Consider the following 23,904-nt stretch of genomic DNA (forward strand, 5'->3'; position numbering starts at 1 on the left):
GTGCTGTTTTTCTTGGGAATTCATTCTTCCTTCATTTGTTACCAGATTCGCACCTTCTTGCTCTCGTATTACCACTCGCACCACAGCTAACGTTACCCATGACGCTACCACTCTGCTCCGCGAGGGCGTATACGTATGTGACGTATGTAAGAAGGTGCGCTTGTTTTTATGTCTCTGCGAGAAGGAGAGACAAGAAAGAGTGAGAAGAGCCTGTAGTGTAATGCCCACAGCTAAAAGCAACTGCGTGAGAACGTATACTCCAATATCACAATATAGCATACTTGCCAACCTTGAGACCTCCGATTTCGGGAGGTGAGTGGGCGTGGTCGGGGTGGGACGGGGACGTGGTTGGGGGCGTGGCTAAAAGGGGAGGGGTATATTTACAGCTAGAATTCACCAAGTCAAGTATTTCTTATATATATATATATCTTTGTAAGTTTAAGTACCGGTGTGTATATATATATATATATATATATATATATATATATATATATATATATATATATATATATAAAAATACTTGACGTTCAGTGAATTCTAGATATATATATATATATATATTTATTTTATTATATATATATATATATATATATATATATATATATATATATATATATATATATATATATATATATATATATATAAAATAAATACTTGAATTTCAGTGTTCATTTATTTACACATATACACACACACATAACACTCATCTACTCATTGTTGAGTTAAGGGTTGAATTGTCCATCCTTGTTCTATTCTCTGTCACTATTTTTCGAACCATGCTTAACACCCTCTCTGATGCATTGCTGTGTGGCACGCACAAAAGTGCTTTCATCAAATGCACTAGATGGCAGTATTGTCCTTTTTTAAGAGTGTCACAACATTGCTGTTTACGGCAGACGAACTGCTTTACGGTATACAAAAAGTGACTGCTGTTGTTGTGTGTTGTTGCCGCGCTGGGAGGACGTTAATGAAACTGCCTAACAATAAACCCACATAAGAAACCAAGAACTCGCCCTCTATCATTCTACAGTTATAACGTCATTGGGCAGGTACGCTTTTTTATATTGTGGAGGACCTGAGTCCGCCTGAATTACGGGAGATTTTCGGGAGAAAATTTGTCCCGGGAGGTTTTCGGGAGAGGCGCTGAATTTCGGGAGTCTCCCGGAAAATCCGGGAGGGTTGGCAAGTATGCAATATAGCATTTTCTATATCGCACAGAAACAAACCCGCGATATATTGAGTATATCGATATATCGCCCAGCCCTAGTTCGACAGTATTTATTAGTAGCCAGAGAGAAGGTATATTTTTGACATGATAAATTGTAAACAGAGCTCACGACACTGGAAGTATATTACCAGAGGGGGCGTGGCTAAATGATACTGTTGCCAAATGAGAAACATTTCTTCAGTTCAGTTCTTTGCATGCATGTTATAGAATTTTACATACGATGTTCAATGTTTTCTAGTTTTCTTTCAATACTCAGCTGTTTACCTCCACCTGAAAGAGAAACTGCAGTCTTTTGAGTACAAAAATGTACATATTCTGTACAGAGACGACCGATGATTTGAAAGAAGAGCGAGAGAGGCCGTTTTTGTCAAGGTTGAGACTTGGGCTGGGCGATAAAACGATATCAATCTATATCGCGATAGACGCATACTCGATATAAAATATGTTCGATAAAGGGTGGTGACCATTACAAGTGTCCGACTTGACTTTGTACATTTGAAGAATAGAAAGTATAGGGACAGTGTGTATGCAATCATTTTAGGAGGATTGTTTTTATTGTTAAAAATATGTGTGCTGAGGGGTGGTAAAGTGTTGCCTCAACTGCACACCCATCAAAAGACACAACTTCATAACAAAAGAAAACAATATCAAAAAAGTCATTTGCAGAGCATCATTGGGGACATGACATTTTATGTCAATGTGACCAGCACAAGTCCACATTTCTTTCCGACCTTCTTATGTGGATAGAAATCTGGTATGTAGCCAATTTGACTGCAGTCTGCATGATTGGATCAATTCTTTGGACCAATATGTCATCAAAAAGCAATAAGCATCATAATTCAAAGTTTCCCCTAAATTTGTACGTTAGCATCAAGCTATAATTGTATCACATTTTTCCAGTTTATTCCAAACTGTATTATTAGTTTAACACGATCTCTACATATCTGTGCACTTTACGTGTATATTGACGTACTTTATTTTTTGTGCTTAGCTTTTACAGTGACTTCTTTGTGGATAATATCAATTAGACAACATCAAGTTATTATTATTTTTTCCATCTCTAATTCAAAGGACTGTTTACATATTTGGCAAACTAAATTCCAAGATTTAGGGAGAGCAGAATATAGTGAAAAAACTGTGTTGGATTTTACAATAAGCAGAGGATATAAAAACAATTTTCCGCACCATAAGGCGCCCTGGGTTAAAAGCCGCGCCTTCAATGAACGGCATATTTCAAAACTTTGTCCACCAATAAGCCGCCCCGTGTTGTAAGCCGCATCTAACTGCGCTAAAGGAATGTCAAAAAAACAGTCAGATAGGTCAGTCAAACTTTAATAATATATTAAAAACCAGCGTTCTAACAACTCTGTTCACTCCCAAAATGTACGCAAATGTGCAATCACAAACATACGTATATCAACATGGACAGAGCTGCGTGAAAAAAGCCACCCGGCCTCTTCGCGTAAACTTAAACTTACCTTAACCACTCGCTCATCTTTTCTTCATCCATCCCTTCGAGTTAGCTTTTATGATGACGCCGGCTGGAAAGGTCTCTTTTGGCAAGGTCTTCCTTTTGAATATCACCATGGGTGGAAGTTAGCATGGCAAGCTAGAACCACAGTGAAGGATGACTTCTCATTCCCTGTGGTGCGAATATTCACCGTACGTGCTCCCGTTCCACAGTGCGGTTCACAGGAATATCAGTTGCTGTGAAATACGGTAGTAATCCGTGTGCGGATGGAGAGATTGCGTCTTTTCATGAACCGGATCCTTGTCGCTTAGTAGGAGCCATTTTGTGGTCTTTACAGATGTAAACAGGAAATGAAACGTACGGTGATATCCGCGCGTTTTTTCTTCTTCTTCCGGGGGCGGGTGGTTGCTTACAGTAGAAGAAGAAGCGCTTCCTGTTCTATGGGGGCGGGTGCTTACCTTGGCGGTTGCTTGCGTAGAAGAAGAAGCGCTTCCTGTTCTACCGGGAAAAAAGATGGCGGCTGTTTACCTAAGTTGCGAGATCGAAACTTTATGAAAATGAATCTTAATATTTATCCATATATAAAGCGCACCGGGTTAAAAGCCGCACTGTCAGCTTTTGAGTAAATTTGTGGTTTTTAGGTGCGGCTAATGGTGCGGAAAATACGGTAATGTGAATAATATTAACACAGATTTGTTTTTGAATGTATGCATAACATTTTTAAAGAAAATATATGCATCATCGCCGATTATGCAAATGATATGATGACGTCAGACACAAGTATACTGGCATTCTGTAGAAAACCCAGTAATATTTTATGGCGTCACATTAGTGCCAAAAATCCGAGCGCATAAAAACTGTTATCGCGCGCTGATTCTCCACTTCGTGCGCGCGCGCTACACCCTTTTGCGCGCGCGCGGTGCCTTTCTGTGCGCGCGCGGTGCCTTTCTGCGCGCTCTCTGTGTACTCCTGGCATCTCTCCTCGCGCTGTCATGTTTCTTTTTGGCACTTTGGGGGCGGGTATGCTTAGACGGCCCCTTCTTTCTGATTGGTCAGGCGAAAAATGCTGAAAAATGCTCAGAGCCAATCAGAAGTATAGCAGGGCGGGTCATCGTCAATATGTATCAAGATTTACGGAGGAAGAAGTGGATAAAAACATGTCGCGCGCTGATGAAGGTTATTTCATACCACATAAACACAATACAGGGTAATACAAAATGTGACCCAAATAAATAATAAGACAACAAACACCATAATCACATCTTTCAGCCAGAACTGGTCCACCAGCAATAACATCCAACCATAACATTATTTTATATTTTCACTTCTTCTTGAACATTTGTTTTCTAATTTATGGAATTTCTTTTGATTCAGCCATAAAATTAATGAAATAATCTTTGAATTTTGTTTTTAAAATGTTAAAAATAGCTTTTAATAATGTATTCTGAAACAGTTTAAAATAATCAGAGAACTGACTAACACTGACCCTACACAACTATGTTGTACAATTAAGTCATTTTTTTTTAAAGCAAAAGAGGTAATTTCAACAGGTACAGCATCCTATGTCATATCTACATGTACCGGTAATAAGATTTGTAACAAGGCAAACCGTTTGTAAATTGGTCGAAAATCGAGCAAGTTATGGTAATTTATTTAGTACATGTACCATTGACATCAATGTAATGATTGAGGCTAGATGTCCGAGGTAAGATGGCTACAACGTTGCTACACTGGAGAATGATTGGTCATATGAAAAATGCTCACAGCCAATCAGAAGAAGGGGCCGTCTAAGCATACCCGCCCCCAAAGTGCCAAAAAGAAACATGACAGCGCGAGGAGAGATGCCAGGAGTACACAGAGAGCGCGCAGAAAGGCGTCGCGCGCGCGCAGAAAGGCACCGCGCGTGCGCAAAAAGGCACCCCGCGTGCGCAAAAGGGTGTCGCGCTCGCGCACGAAGTGGAGAATCAGCGCGCGATAACAGTTTTTATGCGCTCGGATTTTTGGCACTAATGTGACGCCGTAATATTTCACCAAAATAAACGGTCACAAAAAGAAAGAGTGGACAAATGAGCAGAAAAGAGTCAGAAAGAAAGTGTTTGAGAACTCACGTCCATGTCCCACCACGACTGCTTGCTAACATGCTCCTTTGAGCAGTCAAAACAATTGCCTTAAACTGCGAGAGCCAGAATTCAAGGCCTTTTCCTTCTTTATGTCGTACACCAAATCATTTGGTTAAGGAAATGTTGACTCCGCCCGGAATAAGACAAACTTGAATTGGAGCCATTTAGGGGTGTAACGGTACACAAAAATTTCCGTTCGGTATGTACCTCAGTTTAGAGGTCACGGTTCGGTTCATTTTCGGTACAGTAATAAAACAAAATATAAATTTTTTGGTAATTTATTTACCAAATTTGCAAAATCTTCCACCAAAAATATTTTTCTTAGTGGAATATTTGATGTGAAGTAATCAGAACCTTGGATGGGTCAATAATTCATAATAACATTGATTTTGATTCAATGTTATGTTTTGAGCAATGACAGTTTCAAAGAAAAAAAACAGCTTTGTTTTATTAGTCAACATTGCAACTTTTTCTAAATTACATTTAACCTTTTAAGCTTATTTATTTCACTTTTGTTATGTTTTTTGTTTATTTTAATAGTATTTTTAGAATGTGCCGTGGGTCTTTAAAACATTAGCTGTGGGACGCAAATGGCCTCCGGGGCACACTTTTGACACCCCTGCTATAGATAATAAAAAATTAAATCTGATAAATCTATGGATAAAAAGCAGAGCCTGGCGACGCATGCGCGTTTATCATAACTCTCTCGCTCTCTCTGTCTCTGCCCCTCCCTCACCAATGCTGCTGCGCGCACACCTCCACAATTTGTTTTGTTTTTAACCCCTTCTTAACCCTGAACGTACATTGAAAATACACGCAACCCTAACTCAAAATGCCAGACATTTGAGGCATTTAAGAAACTCCGCCCAGACAGCCCCGCGAAAGAGGACATGTCCGGTGAAAAGAGGACGTATGGTCAGTCTACCGTAGCCCGGTTGTTGCTAGCATGCCGTGTGTTGTGCCTCGGTGTGCATTGTTTACATAACGTGCGTTACGCTACTTAATATGTCCGTGTGGAAACTCGTTCGGTACACCTCCGAACCGAACCGACACGGTTCAATACAAATACACGTACCATTACCCCCCCTAGAGCCATGTTAGCTACTGTAAACACAAAGCGTATATGATGTCTTGACGTAATTTGCGCATGCGGTTGAGGTCGGGGACACATTCCGTTTACATTAGAAATCCATGCATTTTTTTGTGATGTAAACGACTACGTAATTAGGCATCATAAGCATGTGTGAATGTTGCTGAAACGGCCACACAGTTTTAGGACTACCGTATTTTCCAGACCATAGGGCGCAACGGATTATAAGGCGCACTGCCAATGACCGGGTCTAGTCAGGTCTATTTTCATACAAAAGGCGCACCGGATTATACGGCGTATTAATGGGGTCATATTATTATTATTTTTTTCTAAATGTAAAACACTTCCTTGTGGTCTACATCAGTGGTCCCCAACCCTTTTGTAGCTGCGGACCGGTCAACGCTTGAAAATTTGTCCCACGGACCGGGGTGGGTATGGTATTTTTATTTTATTTTATTTTATTAGAATTTTTTTTTTGTCATAAAGAAATACAATCTTGTGTGCTTACGGACTGTATCCCTGCAGACTGTATTGATCTATATTGATATATATATAATGGAAATATTGTGTTTTTTATGTTGATTTAATAAAAAATAAATAAATACAAAATTTTTTTACAGAGGTGGTTTGGGACCACTGGTCTACATAACATGTAATGGTGGTTCTTTGGTCAAAATGTTGCATAGATGATGTTTTACAGATCACCTCCAAACCACTTTGTGACAGTCGCTTTAAGATGCGCCGTTTTGTGGGCGGTCTTATTTACATGGCTAACCTTCGACAGCGTCTTTTCTCCGTCATCTTTGTCGTAGCGGTGTAGCGTGCAAGGACGGGAGTGGAAGAAGTGTCAAAAGATGGAGCTAACTGTTTTAATGACACCAGAAATGTGTTCCGTGAAAAACCATCCGACCGGAACTCTCTAATAACTAAAGTTCCTTGGGTGAATAATGTAAACTCACTACACCGGTATGTTTTAGCGCTTTCATGGCGAGTTTACTGACAGATATAGGTTTGAACTTTACGCTACTTTATATTAGAATTGGCAACAGCGGAGGATGAATTTCCCATAACAAGAAGATAGAGAAAAAGAAGCTTATCGACTACGTACTACAAAGGCGAACTCGCACAAATTTTCAAGACTTATCCAGATCCCAAATACAGATCAGCAGGTACCAGAAAGTAAGAAAAGTTGCTTTTGCATAATATTGCGAAACAAAAGGCCAGATAATGTCTTACCTTAGACACACCATAATAATACTCGTATGTTGAAGCACAGTACAATCCATCGATGTGCCCTATACACATACCAAAGTCGTACTAAAACATTTTGATAGATTTTTGAGCGCTACATGTAATGTTCTATATTTTCAATGGAACATATACAATTTTGGTGTTGTTTACTTCAGTCTACACGTATCCATACCTGTCAACTACTCCGGTTTTCCCGTAATTAGTACGGTTTTCATCAACCTATTCCGGGTTACGGTTGCAGTGATAAAAAGTACGGTTATTCATTCATTAAAAATATATATTTTAAAAAAAGTTTTATTCACGAAATCGCGTAACAACAATGACAATCGACACTGCTTCCCGTAACTTCCTATCGAGCCATTCCGAATGCCATGCGCGAGGCTATTTATAGCACCGCTGCCAACCACGAGGCACCAGTTGTATGGCGTCACATTAGTGCCAAAAATCCGAGCGCATAAAAACTGTTATCGCGCGCTGATTCTCCACTTCGTGCGCGCGCGCGACACCATTTTGCGCGCGCGTGGTGCCTTTTAGCGCGCGCGCGGTGCCTTTCTGCGTGCTCTCTGTGTACTCCTGGCATCTCTCCTCGCGCTGTCATGTTTCTTTTTGGCACTTTGGGGGCGGGTATGCTTAGACGGCCTCTTCTTTCTGATTGGTCAGGCGAAAAACGCTGAAAAATGCTCAGAGCCAATCAGAAGTATAGCAGGGCAGGTCATCGTCAATATGTATCAAGATTTACGGAGGAAGAAGTGGATAAAAACATGTCGCGCGCTGATGAAGGTTATTTCATACCACATAAACACAATACAGGGTAATACAAAATGTGACCCAAATAAATAATAAGACAACAAACACCATAATCACATCTTTCAGCCAGAACTGGTCCACCAGCAATAACATCCAACCATAACATTATTTTATATTTTCACTTCTTCTTGAACATTTGTTTTCTAATTTATGGAATTTCTTTTGATTCAGCCATAAAATTAATGAAATAATCTTTGAATTTTGTTTTTAAAATGTTAAAAATAGCTTTTAATAATGTATTCTGAAACAGTTTAAAATAATCAGAGAACTGACTAACACTGACCCTACACAACTATGTGGCACAATTAAGTCTTTTTTTTTTTTAAAGCGAAAGAGGTAATTTCAACAGGTACAGCATCCTATGTCATATCTACATGTAATAAGATTTGTAACAAGGCAAACCGTTTGTAAATTGGTCGAAAATCGAGCAAGTTATGGTAATTTAAGTAGTACATGTACCATTGACATCAATGTAATGATTGAGGCTAGATGTCCGAAGTAAGATGGCTACAACGTTGCTACACTGGAGAATGATTGGTCATATGAAAAATGCTCACAGCCAATCAGAAAGAAGGGGCCGTCTAAGCATACCCGCCCCCAAAGTGCCAAAAAGAAACATGACAGCGCGAGGAGAGATGCCAGGAGTACACAGAGAGCGCGCAGAAAGGCGTCGCGCGCGCGCAGAAAGGCGTCGCGCGCGCGCAGAAAGGCACCACGCGCGCGCAAAATGGTGTCGCGCGCGCGCACGAAGTGGAGAATCAGCGCGCGATAACAGCTTTTATGCCCTCGGATTTTTGGCACTAATGTGACGCCATACAGTTGCCATTGTTTCCAAACGAGCGAACGATCATGGAATCAGCCGGAGAAAAATCGCAAACGAGTCTTAAACCGAAAAGAAAACTGCAGTCATTCCGTGAAGAATATTCAAAAGCCTATCCGGGAATAATTATCCGTTCCAAAAAGGGTGAAAACTACGCGAATTGCACCTTGTGCAGACAAGAATTTTCGATCGGACACGGAGGAATTAGCGATGTAAAAGACCACGTTGGGACAAAAAAACACAAGTCTAATGCCGTTGCTAGCGATACAAGTGGAAAACTTTCAACGTTTTTCGTCGCCCAAACAGTGATGGTTTTAGCAACATTTTAACCTGTCTGAATGCTAATAATCATTTTGCGTATCTCTTATGTGTGACTACCATCATATTGCAGTCTACATGTACTATATCACTTACAGTGTATGTGTGACTGCCATCTATTGGTCATACTTATCATTTTGCCATGTTCCAAATAAAGTATCTTTGAGGTCGGTAAGCACAACCAGAATTATTCCGTACATTAGGCGCACCGGGTTATAAGGCGCACTGTCGAGTTTTGAGAAAATAAAAGGATTTTAAGTGCGCCTTATAGTCCGAAAAATACAGTATATTGAAGCAAATGACTTTTTTTCAATGTCAGAATAAGATAGAGTTTGGTAATTTCCTGGCTGTTTTAATCACTGTAGCTGCAGAGACAGGTGGGCCGAGTGTTAGGGAGCGGGAGGGAATACTGGCACCATGAGTGAGTCCTGTGGGAGCCTTTGTGAATGAATGTCTGTGCCAATAAACATTATACTCCTTCAGCATGTGCTTTTGGGGCACTGAAAATAATAACTAGAGGAAATGGGGGATTGAAGATGTGGGTAGAGTTACACTTATTGGTCCTATTAGTGCTATAATGCTAGAAGGGAAAATGTCTAAAGTGTGTTAGTAGCCTGAACAACAGTATGGAGTCTTGTGTATAGGGCACATACATCCTTGTTAAAGTACTTCGCACTGTCTTGTTTTACACCGTATGTATTTCTCCTTTATTCTTTACTAATAAGGAGAGCATGTAAAGCAGGAGGAAACTAAATAATATTTACCCACGCTAATTTACCTGAATAACCATGGTGGTGATGTACGTGGTGACGCTGGGAAATGATGATCAGCATGCATCTCAGGCATTTGTTGTCATTGCTGGATAGTCTTGGGAACATGAAGCACTGTATCCATGTCTCCTTCAAAACATTCTTTATCTTGGTCATTAAATATCAGAAGTAGTGTGTAATTGGTGAATTTCGGTTTGCAAAATGGACCATTTTTTTGAAAGTTCTACTTAACTTTGTCTAATCTTTAACTTTTACCAACTAAATAGTTAACAAATTTAAAAAAAAAACTAAGTTTACAAAAGCGAAAAAAATTGGCACATCATTTTCCAATCAATTTTACATCAAAGTAACATTTTTTAACTTTTATATAATTTAATTTGGTGTGGTGCACTTAATTTGCTGTCTTTTTCCCACCTTCATTTTTGCATACTTTTTGGAAAATGTTACTTAAATTTGTTGTATCTTCAACTTATCACCAACTTGATTATACCAAGTTTTACCAACCTATAAAATACATTTAATTAGGTCTGGTGTAATTAATTAGCTGCCTTTTGTCATGTTTAATAAACCTAATTGTGTTGCATCTTCAACCTATCACCAATTTAAGTATACAAAGTTTTAACAAATTAAAGAACATAGTTATCTAAACGTGTAAAAATTGATTGGAATTTGTTGCAACAATTTTTTCAAGTTGCATCAAAATAACTTTTTTTTTACAGTGTACCCTTTTAGATTGAATTTAAGTTCTATCAGTCTTTAATTAATCTGTGCTCCTTATCACTGGCTTCCATCCTTTGTATCTGCTTTTCCATCTCTTGCCCATGAAAGTGAGTGTTCATGAATGTGTTCAGAGGGAAGGAGGAGCAGGTCCATTAAAGGTTCATGCTGGAACAACTTAATGATAGTGGTCACACTTCCAGTCAGAAAGAGTACATGCATGTCTTCCGTCCAAAGTGTAATATTTCAGCATTGTTTTCTGTAAATATTGGCCTGGGTTATATGGCCTAAAATTAAAATCTGTTTTCACCAAAAATTAGATTTTCAAATTTTCCCAATTGTTTTTCACCCTACTTTTTAAAAAAACAAACAATGAATACAAAATGACAGAGATACTTCATAACACGTTTTACTTTAATTTGATCAAAAACTAATATTTTGAAATTACACTGCAAACACTCTGTGGAAGTTGCCTCCTAGCAGCTCCACTGTAAACATGGCACAAGAGCCAAGCGGGCAGTTTTAACAACGTTTTTAATGTGCATAGATTTGATTCCAACTTTTCAGTCACGTCCGTATCCTCTCTCCCCTCCTGCTCCCGGCCGCTTACTGTTAAAGACAACAGATGATTAGATTAACACGTACCACCTGTGAAATCTAGTCACCTGTCAGCTGTGTCTCGCCGTCAGCACTGCAGATATCATTAACGGTTTTTCCCATCATTTTAATTAAAACGGTAATGCTAATTGTCAAGAGTTTTACCCCAGTTATCCTTAATACCGTTTATCGGTACACCCCTATATAAAAGTAATACATTAATTGATTTCAAATGCCCATCCAGTCCATTTGTGCTTGGCTTTGAGCCTCCACTTTAAAATTGGCACCTGTTAGAATCCAGTTTCATCAGCTAATTGGATTTTCATCAAATGTTTAATTTCGCCATAACAGACGATTGATCAGACCTTCATTTTGCTGCCAAGCCAGAAACGGGAAGCCTGCAGAACACTTGGGCTTTGGATTTGACAGTGGCTCAACTAGTCTGGCTGCTTTCCAGATCCGCTAAACATGTTTTTCCTTGTGCCACAGTTTGAGATCTTTTTTGCTCCAGCTTTTTCTTCTTTTTTTTTTTTGGCCTCCAAAGCTGCCGACGCACGGTTCAGAAAGTGAGACACACAGGATTGAGATAACAGTGACTCATTAATCTTTAGGTTAAACGTCAAAGATGTTTTAGTGTCTTCTGGGTTTAGAAATAAAATGCTTAGATAGAAATGGGAGAGGTCTATATAGCCTTTTATCACAGCCAGAAATCCTGTTAGTCTGGTAACCGAATCACATATTAGGAATGACATTGATGAGTTCTGGAATGAACATTGCTGATCGACAGTGTAATGCAATATGTGAAGTTTTGCTTTTACATAACGAACATGATCGCAATTGATTCCAATTAGGGCATAAACTGCAGAGAGCATTGTTTTTGACGGACCTAAAACACAAAATCGCTGTTGAAAACAGAGTAGTTGTGTGCTTTAGACAAGCATGACTTTATCATATTCTCTGTAAGAAAAGTAATAATTTATCATCACACTTGTACAAAAAAACAATTGTCTAATTATATCAACTTGCATCTAAAATGTCCTATTCAAGCTCCGATGCAGCGTTTGTACTGGTGCAAAGCTGGACAACCAGTGGTCATCTTAATGTCCTCCAATAAGCACACACGGTCGTTTTTTTCTTCTATTTGAGTCAAGTCCTTTACATAAGGTAAACATGGTAGGCTATAGGCTACTGGGAGCAAGCGGCTACACAAGCTACATGCGCAAAAAGTGTCCTTAATTGAACAATACTTGCAGTCTAAAACAGCAAATTGTTCTTTACAAACAAGTATCAAATATTTATAGTTGCATATTTCTTACAGATACAAAGTCTCCAAGGCAGAAGCGTATTAGAAAGTATCCAGTAACAAATGTGTCCGCATCATCCATCATCATAAGCTTAACTTGATAAATTATTATGGCAACTAGGTAGGGATGTCCCGATTCGATATTTGGATCGGATCTGCCGCCGATATTTGCCAAAAAATGCGTATCAACAAGGCATGGGAAAATGCCGATCCAGATCCAGTTTTAAAAGAAACTCCGGTCCGTGTTTTCCAACGCACAGATTCAAATAATACATTCCACTTTTCTGCTGCTCCCTATTTCCGTTCCGCATTTTCCAGCACACCTTCAACACATCCACAAGTCTGGATTCTCACGCAGTTGCTTTTAGCTGCTGGCATTACACTAAAGGCTCTTCTCACTCCTTCTTCTGTCTCCTTCTCACAGACAGCAAGCGCAACTTCTTACACACGTCACATACTGTCACGTCATACGTCACATACGTATACGTCCTCTCCCAGCAGAGAGGTAGCAGAATGGCTAACGTTAGCTGTGATGCTAGCGCAGCCGCTAAGGTGCGCGCCTGCTCAAACGTCCTCGGCGCACGGCAAATCTATGCCACGCACAAAATCAAATAAAAAAATAAGCGCATAACAATTTTCGACACACGGACACGACAGAGAAAACAGTTTTCGTCATCATTGTTCAAATATTGCAACGTCTGTCGAGACGCTTATCTCCATTCGGTGCCACACGTCCACACCATCAAAATGCAAGGCAAAAATTTCCACATCAACATCGTCTGAAAAAATTTGTGATTTTTTTTAGTTGTGATTTCCTTCTCTGCATGAAAGTTTAAAAGTAGCATATATTAATGCAGTATGAAGAAGAATGTTTTAATGTAGACATGCAAGCCTTGAAAGAACATTTTGAAAATCAAGACTACATTTCCTGCAATTGGGTGCATTTCTACCCTATATTTTAACTTTAGATTTATTCTCATATCAAACTCTTTTGGCTGTCTTTTTGACACTTACATCAGGCGCCCCACTCCACACCCCGGATTATAAATAATTCAATGTGATTATCTTGTGTGATGACTGTATTATGATGATAGTATATATCTGATAGTATATATCTGTATCATGAATCAATTTAAGTGGACCCCGACTTAAACAAGTTGAAAAACTTATTCGGGTGTTACCATTTAGTGGTCAATTGTACGGAATATGTACTTCACTGTGCAACCTACTAATACAAGTCTCAATCAATCAATCAAAACACATAGAATCATCATACTGCTGTGATTATATGCATCAAGTGTTCATTCAAGGCTGAGGCAAAATATCGAGATATATATCGTGTATCGCAATATGGCCTTAAAATATCGCAATATTAAAAAAAGGCCATATCGCCCAGCCCTAGTTTCAATGATGCCATTTCTGTTTGTCATGTATAATTTTGTCTATTTTGTGTTTATCCTTGAATAAACAGGTCAGTTTCTTGTTAACAACCATTGTGTATTATTCAAACTCCCCTAATTCAGCTGGCTAGTTGTTATCAAGAGTACTAAAACCCTTTTCAACATGATTCTGACAACTAAGTAGGCTAAATAACTTTAAAATTTAATACATGCTCGGATAGGCCGGTCAGTATCGGTATCGGTCAGTATCGAATCGGAAGTGCAAAAACAATATCGGATCGGAAGTGCAAAAACCTGGATCGGGACATCCCTACAACTAGGTGTAGCCAAAACAACAACACTTGAACTGAACTAAAGACAGCAGAAGTCCATTGCAGACGGTTGATGATAAATATGTTAGTGTTTTTCACACCTGTTTGACTAATTTCGGCGGTATAGCTCGGTTGGTAGAGTGGCCGTGCCAGCAACTTGAGGGTTCCGGGTTCGATCCCCGCTTCCGCCATCCTCGTCTCTGCCGTTGTGTCCTTGGGCAAGACACTTTACCCACCTGCTCCCAGTGCCACCCACACTGGTTTAAATGTAACTTAGATATTGGGTTTCACTGTGTAAAAGCGCTTTGAGTCACTAGAGAAAAGTGCTATATAAATATAATTCACTTCACCTCACTTGATCAAGCCTTTTCTTTTAACATTCCACACGACAAAGTGGTAAAAACATATGGGTATTGGCCATTATTCAAAACTCCAATATCGGCATCGGAAGTGGGTAAGTTGTATTGGGACACTTCCGATACATGCGGTTTCATATTTCAAAAAATCAGAGATGGCTGTTTATAGATGTTTTTGGTGACATGTAGACAAAGTTAGGCGTATTTGAGGTGGTCTTCTTTAACCAAGGACAGAACGATGTGAGCGTCCTCTGAAGTTATATGTCGTCGTCCTCTGGGCCCTTAAGCTGTTTCTCTTTCATCCTTAAGTCTAAATCTGTGTTTGTTATTAGTATTGGTTATCTTACACACCACAATGGGACCAGTGTAAGACGTTCAAATTACTTTTTGGCACCGTGCTTATTGTTGATTACTCACTTGTCTTTTTTTTTCCATCTGTAGTTCGGACCGACTGATGGATGACACAATAAGGTAAGACCAAACTAACCCTAATCTTTCTCTAATGTTTTTTTTTATTAAGACTTCCTTCCCCCTCTGACCCTTTTACGGGGGAAAAGTCCACCGTTTTAAAATATTTTGTTACGCTAAAATGATGAGGTGACTAGACCTGAAGTTTAACAATTTATTCTACATAACAGGAGTAAGGATAAGCAATAGAAATACCAGCGCAGAGAGAGAGTGAACCGAGCTATCTACAGGCAAAATAAATGCTAAAGAGCACACACCTCCTTTTTCCACTCTCTCCAGGGGGGTCCTTCTTCTTTTGTAACCTAGATGAGATACAATGTGTGTGCATTCGCAAGGATTGAAACACATTGCAACCATGTTGTGTCCCTGAACATAATGTACTGCACATGAGTTTTCATGTACAGTTCACCCTGCCCAAAGGTGGGAAAATGTTCCTCTAGCACAGGGGTCGGCAACCCGCGGCTCCGGACCCGCATGCGGCTCTTTGATCACTCTGATGCAGCTCAGCAGCTAACTTGCTGAACCCCCCAATTTTCCCGTGAGACTTCCGGATTTCAGTGCCTCTCGCAGAAAACTCCCGGGATTAATATTCACCGATTTTCACCCTTACAGCTATAATAAGGGCGTGCCATGATGGTACAACTTTTGGCGACCTCTACAATCTGTATTAATAGCGTGCCAACCCAACACTTGTTTTACAATATACATTTGCTGCTTGCACACGTATGTGACAGCAAGCCATACTTGGTCAACAGCCACACAGGTTACACTGACGGTGACCATATAAAACAACTTTAACACTCTTACTAATAATGCGCCACACTTTGAACCAAAACCAAACAAGAATGACAAACACATTTTGGGAGAACATCTGCACACAACATAAACACAACAGAACAAACACCCAGAATCCCATGCAGCCCTGATTCTTCCAGGCTACATTATACACCCCCGCTACCACCAAACCCCGCCCCCACCCCAACCCTGCTCCCTCACACATCAACCCCCCTCCCGCCCCCCTCTCTCTCTGTGCGTCAGTTGAGGTGGGCGGGGTTTGGTAGCGGGGGTGTATAATATAGCCTGGAAGAGTTAGGGCTGCATGGGATTCTGGGTATTTGTCCTGTTGTGTTTATGTTGTGTTACGGTGCAGATGTTCTCCTGAAATGTGTTTGTCATTCTTGTTTGGTGTGAGTTCACAGTGTGGCGCATTATTAGTAAGAGTGTTAAAGTTTTTTTTATACCGCCACCGTCAGTGTAACCTGTGTGGTTGTTGACCAAGTATGCATTGCTGTCACCTATGTGAGCAAACGGAAACCCCGTACAACGTGTAGCTGATCAGGCACGCTGATTGTAGTGGGTTCTATATGCTGTACCATCACGGCACGCATGACGCTGACAAGTGCCATTCATTTAAAACCCGCGTGCCGCACCAGCTTTCAAATTCCTTATAAAGGTGTGGGCAGCGTGTCTGAGACCACTGGCATGGCACAAAGCAAAGAAAAAAAAATGTATGCAGTGTTGTATCATTTAGAATTTCAAAAAAATTTTGCGGCTCCCATTGTTGTCTATAATTTGTGAAACTGGTCAAAATGGCTCTTTGACTGGTAAAGGTTGCCGACCCCTGCTCTAGCAGTTTGTTTCCTTTCTGCTGTTAGGATTTTATGCCTTTATATTAATCACTTGTCATAAAAATGTCCTCGTTCAGCAATGTTATTTACAAACAATCTTAAATACTACGTATGTAGTCAAGAACATTGTGGCATTCACTAATGTTTTATCTTGGATATGTTGGCTGAGAACCATTGTATAGAATAGTAGTTTAATGGAGGCACAAATATCAGTATGAATAATTATACACTTTTAAAATGCACATGGGTCAATAAAGTACTATCTATCTATCTATTTATATGTGGGTTTCTATATATATATATATATATAAATATATATATGTTGCTAACAAAGACTACTTCATTGTTATTTGTTTGTTTTATTTACCTTGGGCATTTAAAAGTTCCAATTACAACGTTAAAATATACGAGAAATGCATGTTTATTGCACTTGAAAAGATATACAAGCATTATTATTATGTATTATTATTGCGTCGGTGGTCTTAAAAAAATAATGGCACTAATATCGTATATCGGCAATAATTTGTAGGTCCATCAAAATTTCTTATCGGCCCAGACCTAAAAGTATTGTCACTTAAATCTAAAACAAAACTGCTTTTTTCCTATTCTTGGGAATCAACTGGCCTTACTATGGACTGGACTCTCACACTATTATGTTAGATCCACTATGGACTAGACTCTCACAATATTATGTTAGATCCACTATGGACTGGTCTCTCACTATTATGTTAGATCCACTATGGACTGGACTCTCACTATTATGTTAGATCCACTATGGACTGGACTCTCACTATTATGTTACCGGTAGATCCACTATGGACTAGACTCTCACACTATTATGTTAGATCCACTATGGACTGGACTCTCACACTGTTATGTTAGATCCACTATGGACTAGACTCTCACACTATTATGTTAGATCCACTATGGACTGGACTCTCACTATTATGTTGGATCCACTATGGACTAGACTCTCACAATATTATGCTAGATCCACTCAACGTCCATTGCACCGGTCGCCCATGGGGGCGGGGGGACTGTGGGAAACAAAGGTTTCTCATTGTTTTCCCATTGGGTTGCGTTTTTTCTTGCCCTGATGTGGGATCTGAGCCGAGGATATTGTTGTGGCTTGTGCGGCCCTTTGAAAAAACTCATGATTTAGGGCTATATAAGTAGACTTTGATTGATTGACTTTGAACTGAAGCCCCCAGCCAGTAAGCTTGTGCACCGGTCGCCGGGGTTGGGGGGCGTCCCCCACATCTGCGGTTCCCCACATCTGCGGTCCCCTCCAAGGTTTCTCATTGTATCCCATTGGGTTGAGTTTTTTCTTGCCCTGATGTGGGATCTGGGTTGTGGCTTGTGCTGCCCTTTGAAACACTCGTGATTTAGGGCTATATAAGTAGACTTTGATTGATTGACTTTGAACTGAAGCCCCCAGCCAGTAAGCTTGTGCACCGGTCGCCGGGGGGGTCCCCCCCTATATCTGCGGTCCCTTCCAAGGTTTCTCATTGTATCCCATTGGGTTGAGTTTTTTCTTGCCCTGATGTGGGATCTGGGTTGTGGCTTGTGTCGCCCTTTGAGACACTCGTGATTTAGGGCTATATAAGTCAACTTTGATTGATTGATTGATTGATTGATTGATTGACCAATCCAACCTCGGCTTGTAAAGAATGCATGCAAGCCTCCTAATGTTAAAACCTGGAATGCTACCTTTGCCTTGACGCAATAAACAGCTCCTGTCATTTCACTTTTCGAGAGGTACCATAAATTTCTCCCCCAGCCCTTGGTCCTTCCGCTTCCCCTCAGTCCTGCCCAAATTACAAATATATTGGATGTTGGAAAAGATGGCTCCTCTGGGACTGGCTACTACAGCAGTCTTGATTAGTGGCTTTTGTCAATGAAATGGCAACGCTCACAAGCACGCACACACACACTGCACGTTATTCTTCTACGTTTTACTATCTACCCAGATAGCTATTGGTCAATATTTTTAATGATTCATTGCTTGACAGCTCATGTTGCTGTTGGAACATAAAGTGCACTGTGCCTTTTGCACACGTTCCTATACAATTATCGTAACACAGTGCATACTGATTTTAAAATATTTTTCAATAGCTTTAGTTCACTACAGTGTTTTTAAACAATCATTTTGGTAGCCATTGAAATAAAAGTGTAATCGGTGACTGATTCCATGGAAGCAAACTTCAGCTCCAATTTCCATGAGGCTATTTACACTGAAATAAAGGATGTTGGGAGTTGCTGCTGTCGGCAAGTTTCACTCCCTGACTGAGGACAACATGATCCCCTCTTTCACTTTGCTTGGGGACTTTACTGTCCCCCTCAGCAGCTTCTACTACCCTCAGGGAGATCCGTGACCTCACATAACACAACACGACACAGGTGGTACCGCAAATGCCGCTTTTGAACGCTGCCTGCCAACAGTTAAGATGACCTCAAGCTTGTTTTGACGCTTTCTGGGATAGAAGTTGCATACCTGCCAACTACTCCGGTTTTCCCATAATTAGTACGGTTTTCATCAACCTATTCCGGGTTACGGTTGCAGTGATAAAAAATACGGTTTTTCATTAATTAAAAAAATATATTTTTTTAAAAGTTTTATTCACGAAATCGCGTAACAACAATGACAATCGACACTGCTTCCCGTAGCTTCCTATGGAGCCATTCCGAATGCCATGCGCGAGGCTATTTATAGCACCGCTGCCAAGCACGAGGCACCAGTTGCCATTGTTTCCAAACGAGCAAACGATCATGGAATCAGCCGGAGAAAAATCGCATACGAGTCTTAAACCGAAAAGAAAACTGCAGTCATTCCGTGAAGAATATTCAAAAGCCTATCCGGGAATAATTATCTGTTCCAAAAAGGGTGAAAACTACGCGAATTGCACCTTGTGCAGACAAGATTTTTCGATGTAAAAGACCACGTTGGGACAAAAAAACACAAGTCTAATGCCGTTGCTAGCGATACAAGTGGAAAACTTTCAACGTTTTTCGTCGCCCAAACAGATTCTTTGGATGTGATAAATGCCGAAGTTTTATTTACGGAGGCAATAATTGAGCAAACAAAAAGGTAATGACACCAATGTTATCTATTGGAATTGTTTAGTACTGTTATACTGTTAAAAGTGTTTATACTATTTATGCTTTCAAGTCCAAGTTGAAGAAATCTTGTTTAATGTTGACAGCATAACTACCAAAATACAGAAGTATGTCCTTAATATTTTTGCAGTGCTATTTCTGTTGAAAAGTTAAAATGATTACATTAGAGATGTGATGTGCCACTTTTCAAGTGTCTGATGGCTTAAATTAATTTTCATAAATTTTTCATATTTTGAATTCTTTTGAAAGGCTTACAAAAAACTACATTTGAATTGTAATTCCATGCTATTGACAGGACTATTAATTTTAATGAAGTTAGCTTACCATGTTTACAGTATGATGATTGTGATAGAAATGTGAATTTTAGGCACAGAATATTTTTTACAATTGAACAAGGTAGTAGATTATACAATCTTGGACAGAAAGTTAATAATGACACCAATTTTTTTTTAATGGAATTGTTTAGTACTGTTTTACCATTTGTTTACTGTAAAAGTTGTTTATACTGTTTATACTTTCAATTAACAAATTGAAGTCTTGTGAAAGGTTGACAGGATAACTGGCATTAACTGTCAAAATAATTTCAAACTATTGAAGTTAGCTTACAGAATAAACATGCCAATCAACCCATATGATTTTTGCTGTAATATTTTTGTTTTGAAAAGTCACTGTGACTGATAGAAAAGTGATGGTTTTAGCAACATTTTAACCTGTCTGAATGCTAATAAGCATTTTGCGTCGGGGGGCGAAGGAACCCCCCACCAGGATTTTGTCCTGGACCTACTGGGGCCTGCGGCCCCTGGACCCTGGCTACTAGGTTTTTCTGATTTCAAAAGTTGGCAGGTATGAAGTTGGTCTCCTGTGATTAGTGCTTAGTGTTTGAAAACAGCTGTGCAAACGTTATGGTGCTTTATAGGGATGCACAATATATAAATAGTTTTTTCAAGTCGATACTAGTAATGTCCTGCTTCTCAAAGCTGATCCCGATAATCAATGACTTACCTATATTTCTCATTTTTGAACTCATATTTAACAGTAGTTTGTGCTTGGACTGGGCAATATGGCTGAAAACTGTATTGTCAGGTTCAAACACTGATTACATTTTTTAAACAAGACAAGAAGCAAAGAATTAAACATAGACAGAATTCAATTTGGCTCAATTTGAGGAGAGACACTTGGACATATCTACCCTTGTACAGTGTCATTACGCTCTGCCAAAAGATTGCACGCCTCCCCCTTTATTTGGACTTTCTCTGACCACATGACAACAGCTGCTTCTCAGGGATGAGGTCGTAAACAGCCATTGCCTTTGACAGTGCCGGCCCAAGCCTCCATGGGGCCCTAAGCAAAATTTTATTTTGGGGCCCTCTATTTCTGCCAATAATATTGATTGATCATTCACACACCTACTATAAACTCATTGCGGCTCTGGCAGTGTTGTTTACATTATCCTATTGTCAGCCTGGCATGTCTTTACAAATGACATGTCATTTATAAAGATATGGGGGTGGCCCAGTTAAGAACATAAATAACACCAATGAATGAACGAATGGTGTCCAGAGTGCCACATATGGTTCCTAATCTTAAAATGTAGAAAACATTCAGCTACAAGAGTGGCCTGGGGTTGAACAGTCTAAGTGATAAAGCTTTGTATTTACAGTAAAAGTGTCATCTTGTCTCATCAGTCCTGTACATATTAGTCTTTAATTACTAGTTTATATTTTTAGTTAATTGTTCATATTTAATGTTTACTTTGTACAAAGAGAGCGCAGTCTACTGAAGTTAAATTCCATGTGTGTTAAACATAACTGGACAATAAAGCTGATTCTGATTCACTTTATTATTTTTGGTAACAAAAACCTGAAACAGCAATGTGCAAAAATGTTGACCTAAAATTGTGTTTTTGTACAATAATATATCTTTGATCATTTAGAAATCATCAGTCAGACTGTACATGCAAAAAATAAAAAATAAGAATTTTTTGTTAAATGCTTTTGGGGGCCCCTTGGTGGCCGCGGGGCCCTAAGCAAGCGCTTAGTACGCTTATGCCTTTGATTACAACAGTTCAAAAGAAAAGGTCGTAAAAGAGTTCAAAAAGAGGTCAGTAAAACAGTTAAAAAAAGAGGTAATCTGGAAATTGGGCAGATCCTGCCTTCTCTTCGCTTTGTAGTCCTTGGGTTAAAACAATATCTTTCTGTTGATTACCATACATGAAAGAAAACAGAAAACCCTTCATGTTGCTTTCCCCCTTACACAGTGGAGTTTTACAAGCCTTCTTTTTGGTAGGTTTCAAAGACAGCTTTTGTCTTCTTGCCAGGAACTCATTTCAACACAAAGTATTGTGATAATTTAGATATAATTATTCTGACATGTATCACGATATATTTTTATCGGTTGATATCGATAATTATTGATATGTGTTATGACCTATCAAAAATAAAGACCAGGAAAAAAATATATTAAATGTAAAAATTTTTATTCAAAATGTAACCTTCCTCTGTTTATAATCCCCTCAGCTATCAAGCAGAAAGACAAGGAAGTGTCAACACAAGCATGGAAAACACGCATTTTTTTTACCATAAACAAACGCCATGTTTGTTTATGTTGGCGGAGTTTACGACAAGGGGGAAAATAAATATGGGTAACCTCACCTCACTGGAGCATTTTTTTTTTAACGGCTATCAGAGCTTTTTTTTTCATGTTAACGGACTTATTGGTGTGACATCATAATCCTTCATAGCAGTCAACTTTTATCGTGCAACCCTAGTGTTTAGGCACGAGTAGTTTAGTCTTTCGGCTTCTAAATGACAAACATATGATTTATTCTATTTGCAAAGTTCAGGCATAAGCAAGAAGGAGTTGATTCACTTTCATATACAGCATTTAATTTTTTTAATTAATTTTTTCTTGCACTTCTCTTGCTAGCATTGCCATGGCGACCAAGGAGAATATGACATCCCAAAGAGGCGTGCTGAAGTCCATACAGAGCCGGGTCAACACGCTGGCCAGTATCTTTTTTTTAATACTTTGGACTCTCTGCAACCACTCTGTGTTTGTAAATAATTGAAAAGCCCCAAAATAAACCGAAGATAGGACATTCATGTTAAATGATGAGTGTATGTAAATTCTGACCACAACGATGCATAGAGTCAGATAAATAACCTATTATTGGCTGCCTTGCTGAAGATAATTGTAGGACGTACAACAAACTGAGCTTGTGTCCTTGTTTTATGTTCAATGTGATCATTTGACATCCTCCTTAATTCTTTGCTCTCTAAGACCGTTTCCCGACCATCAACAATCTCATCCAGCGAATTAACCTCCGGAAGCGACGGGACTCCCTCATCCTGGGCACCGTGGTTGGCGTCTGCACCATTCTCCTTTTGCTCTACGCTTTTCACTAATCCCTGTAAAAGGAGAGGATGGGTGTGTTCTTTTGTAGCGTAGGACTCGCAGGACTGTGGCTCGGTGGTTGAAGACCCCGGAGGCTCCTGAGCACTAATACTTTAGGTTCCTTTCAACCGCCAGCAGGAGCTACTGAACTTTGAATCGAGATTTGGGACGAACGGACTACTTACGGGTGAACCAACAAGACACGGGAAACAAAAGTAGTACTTTTAGAAATGTATATTATAATAACTCACTCAAAGAGACGTCGTACGGGAGAAACGGACAAAGAAAATGTGTGATGTCTTGTTTTGTTTTGTTCATCACGCCGGGAATATTTTCATTTGAATGGTCCTTTTAATTGATGGTGCAAGATGAAAAGCTCATTCTGGGCTTGTAAATGTGAGTCAATAAATTATTCATATCCATTTATTGTGAACATTATGTGAAACTCAACACCTACAAATGTTTTTTTGACAATCATAATTAATTGTGGCAAGTGTTTATTCCTGTATTAGCGCTCAAAACACATCCAAAGATGCACCGTACCATCAATCAGAGTAAGTCCTTAAGACGCCTTCCCTTTGGGGTCGCGGGTGGCGCTGGAGCCTATCTCAGCTACAATCGGGCGGAAGGCGGGGTACACCCTGGACAAGTCGCCACCTCATCGCAGGGCCAACACAGATAGACAGACAACATTCACACTCACATTCACACACTAGGGCCAATTTAGTGTTGCCAATCA

General features: G+C 39.6%; 1 protein-coding gene across 1 annotated transcript in view; it reads left to right on the forward strand.

Moving 5' to 3' along the window:
* gosr1 (golgi SNAP receptor complex member 1) overlaps nt 1–23,587 on the forward strand; it is a 51,409-nt gene extending 27,822 nt beyond the window's left edge. Inside the window, exons 7-9 of the mRNA XM_061925833.1 lie at nt 15,001–15,030; nt 22,698–22,780; nt 23,052–23,587. Of these exons, the coding sequence (XP_061781817.1) occupies nt 15,001–15,030; nt 22,698–22,780; nt 23,052–23,176 (238 nt within the window). The 3' untranslated portion in view covers nt 23,177–23,587. The remainder of the gene's footprint in view (nt 1–15,000; nt 15,031–22,697; nt 22,781–23,051) is intronic.
* The last annotated feature ends 317 nt before the right edge of the window (nt 23,588–23,904 follow it).

Source organism: Nerophis lumbriciformis, linkage group LG30 (genome assembly GCF_033978685.3).
Source record: "Nerophis lumbriciformis linkage group LG30, RoL_Nlum_v2.1, whole genome shotgun sequence".
Lineage (NCBI taxonomy): Eukaryota > Metazoa > Chordata > Actinopteri > Syngnathiformes > Syngnathidae > Nerophis > Nerophis lumbriciformis.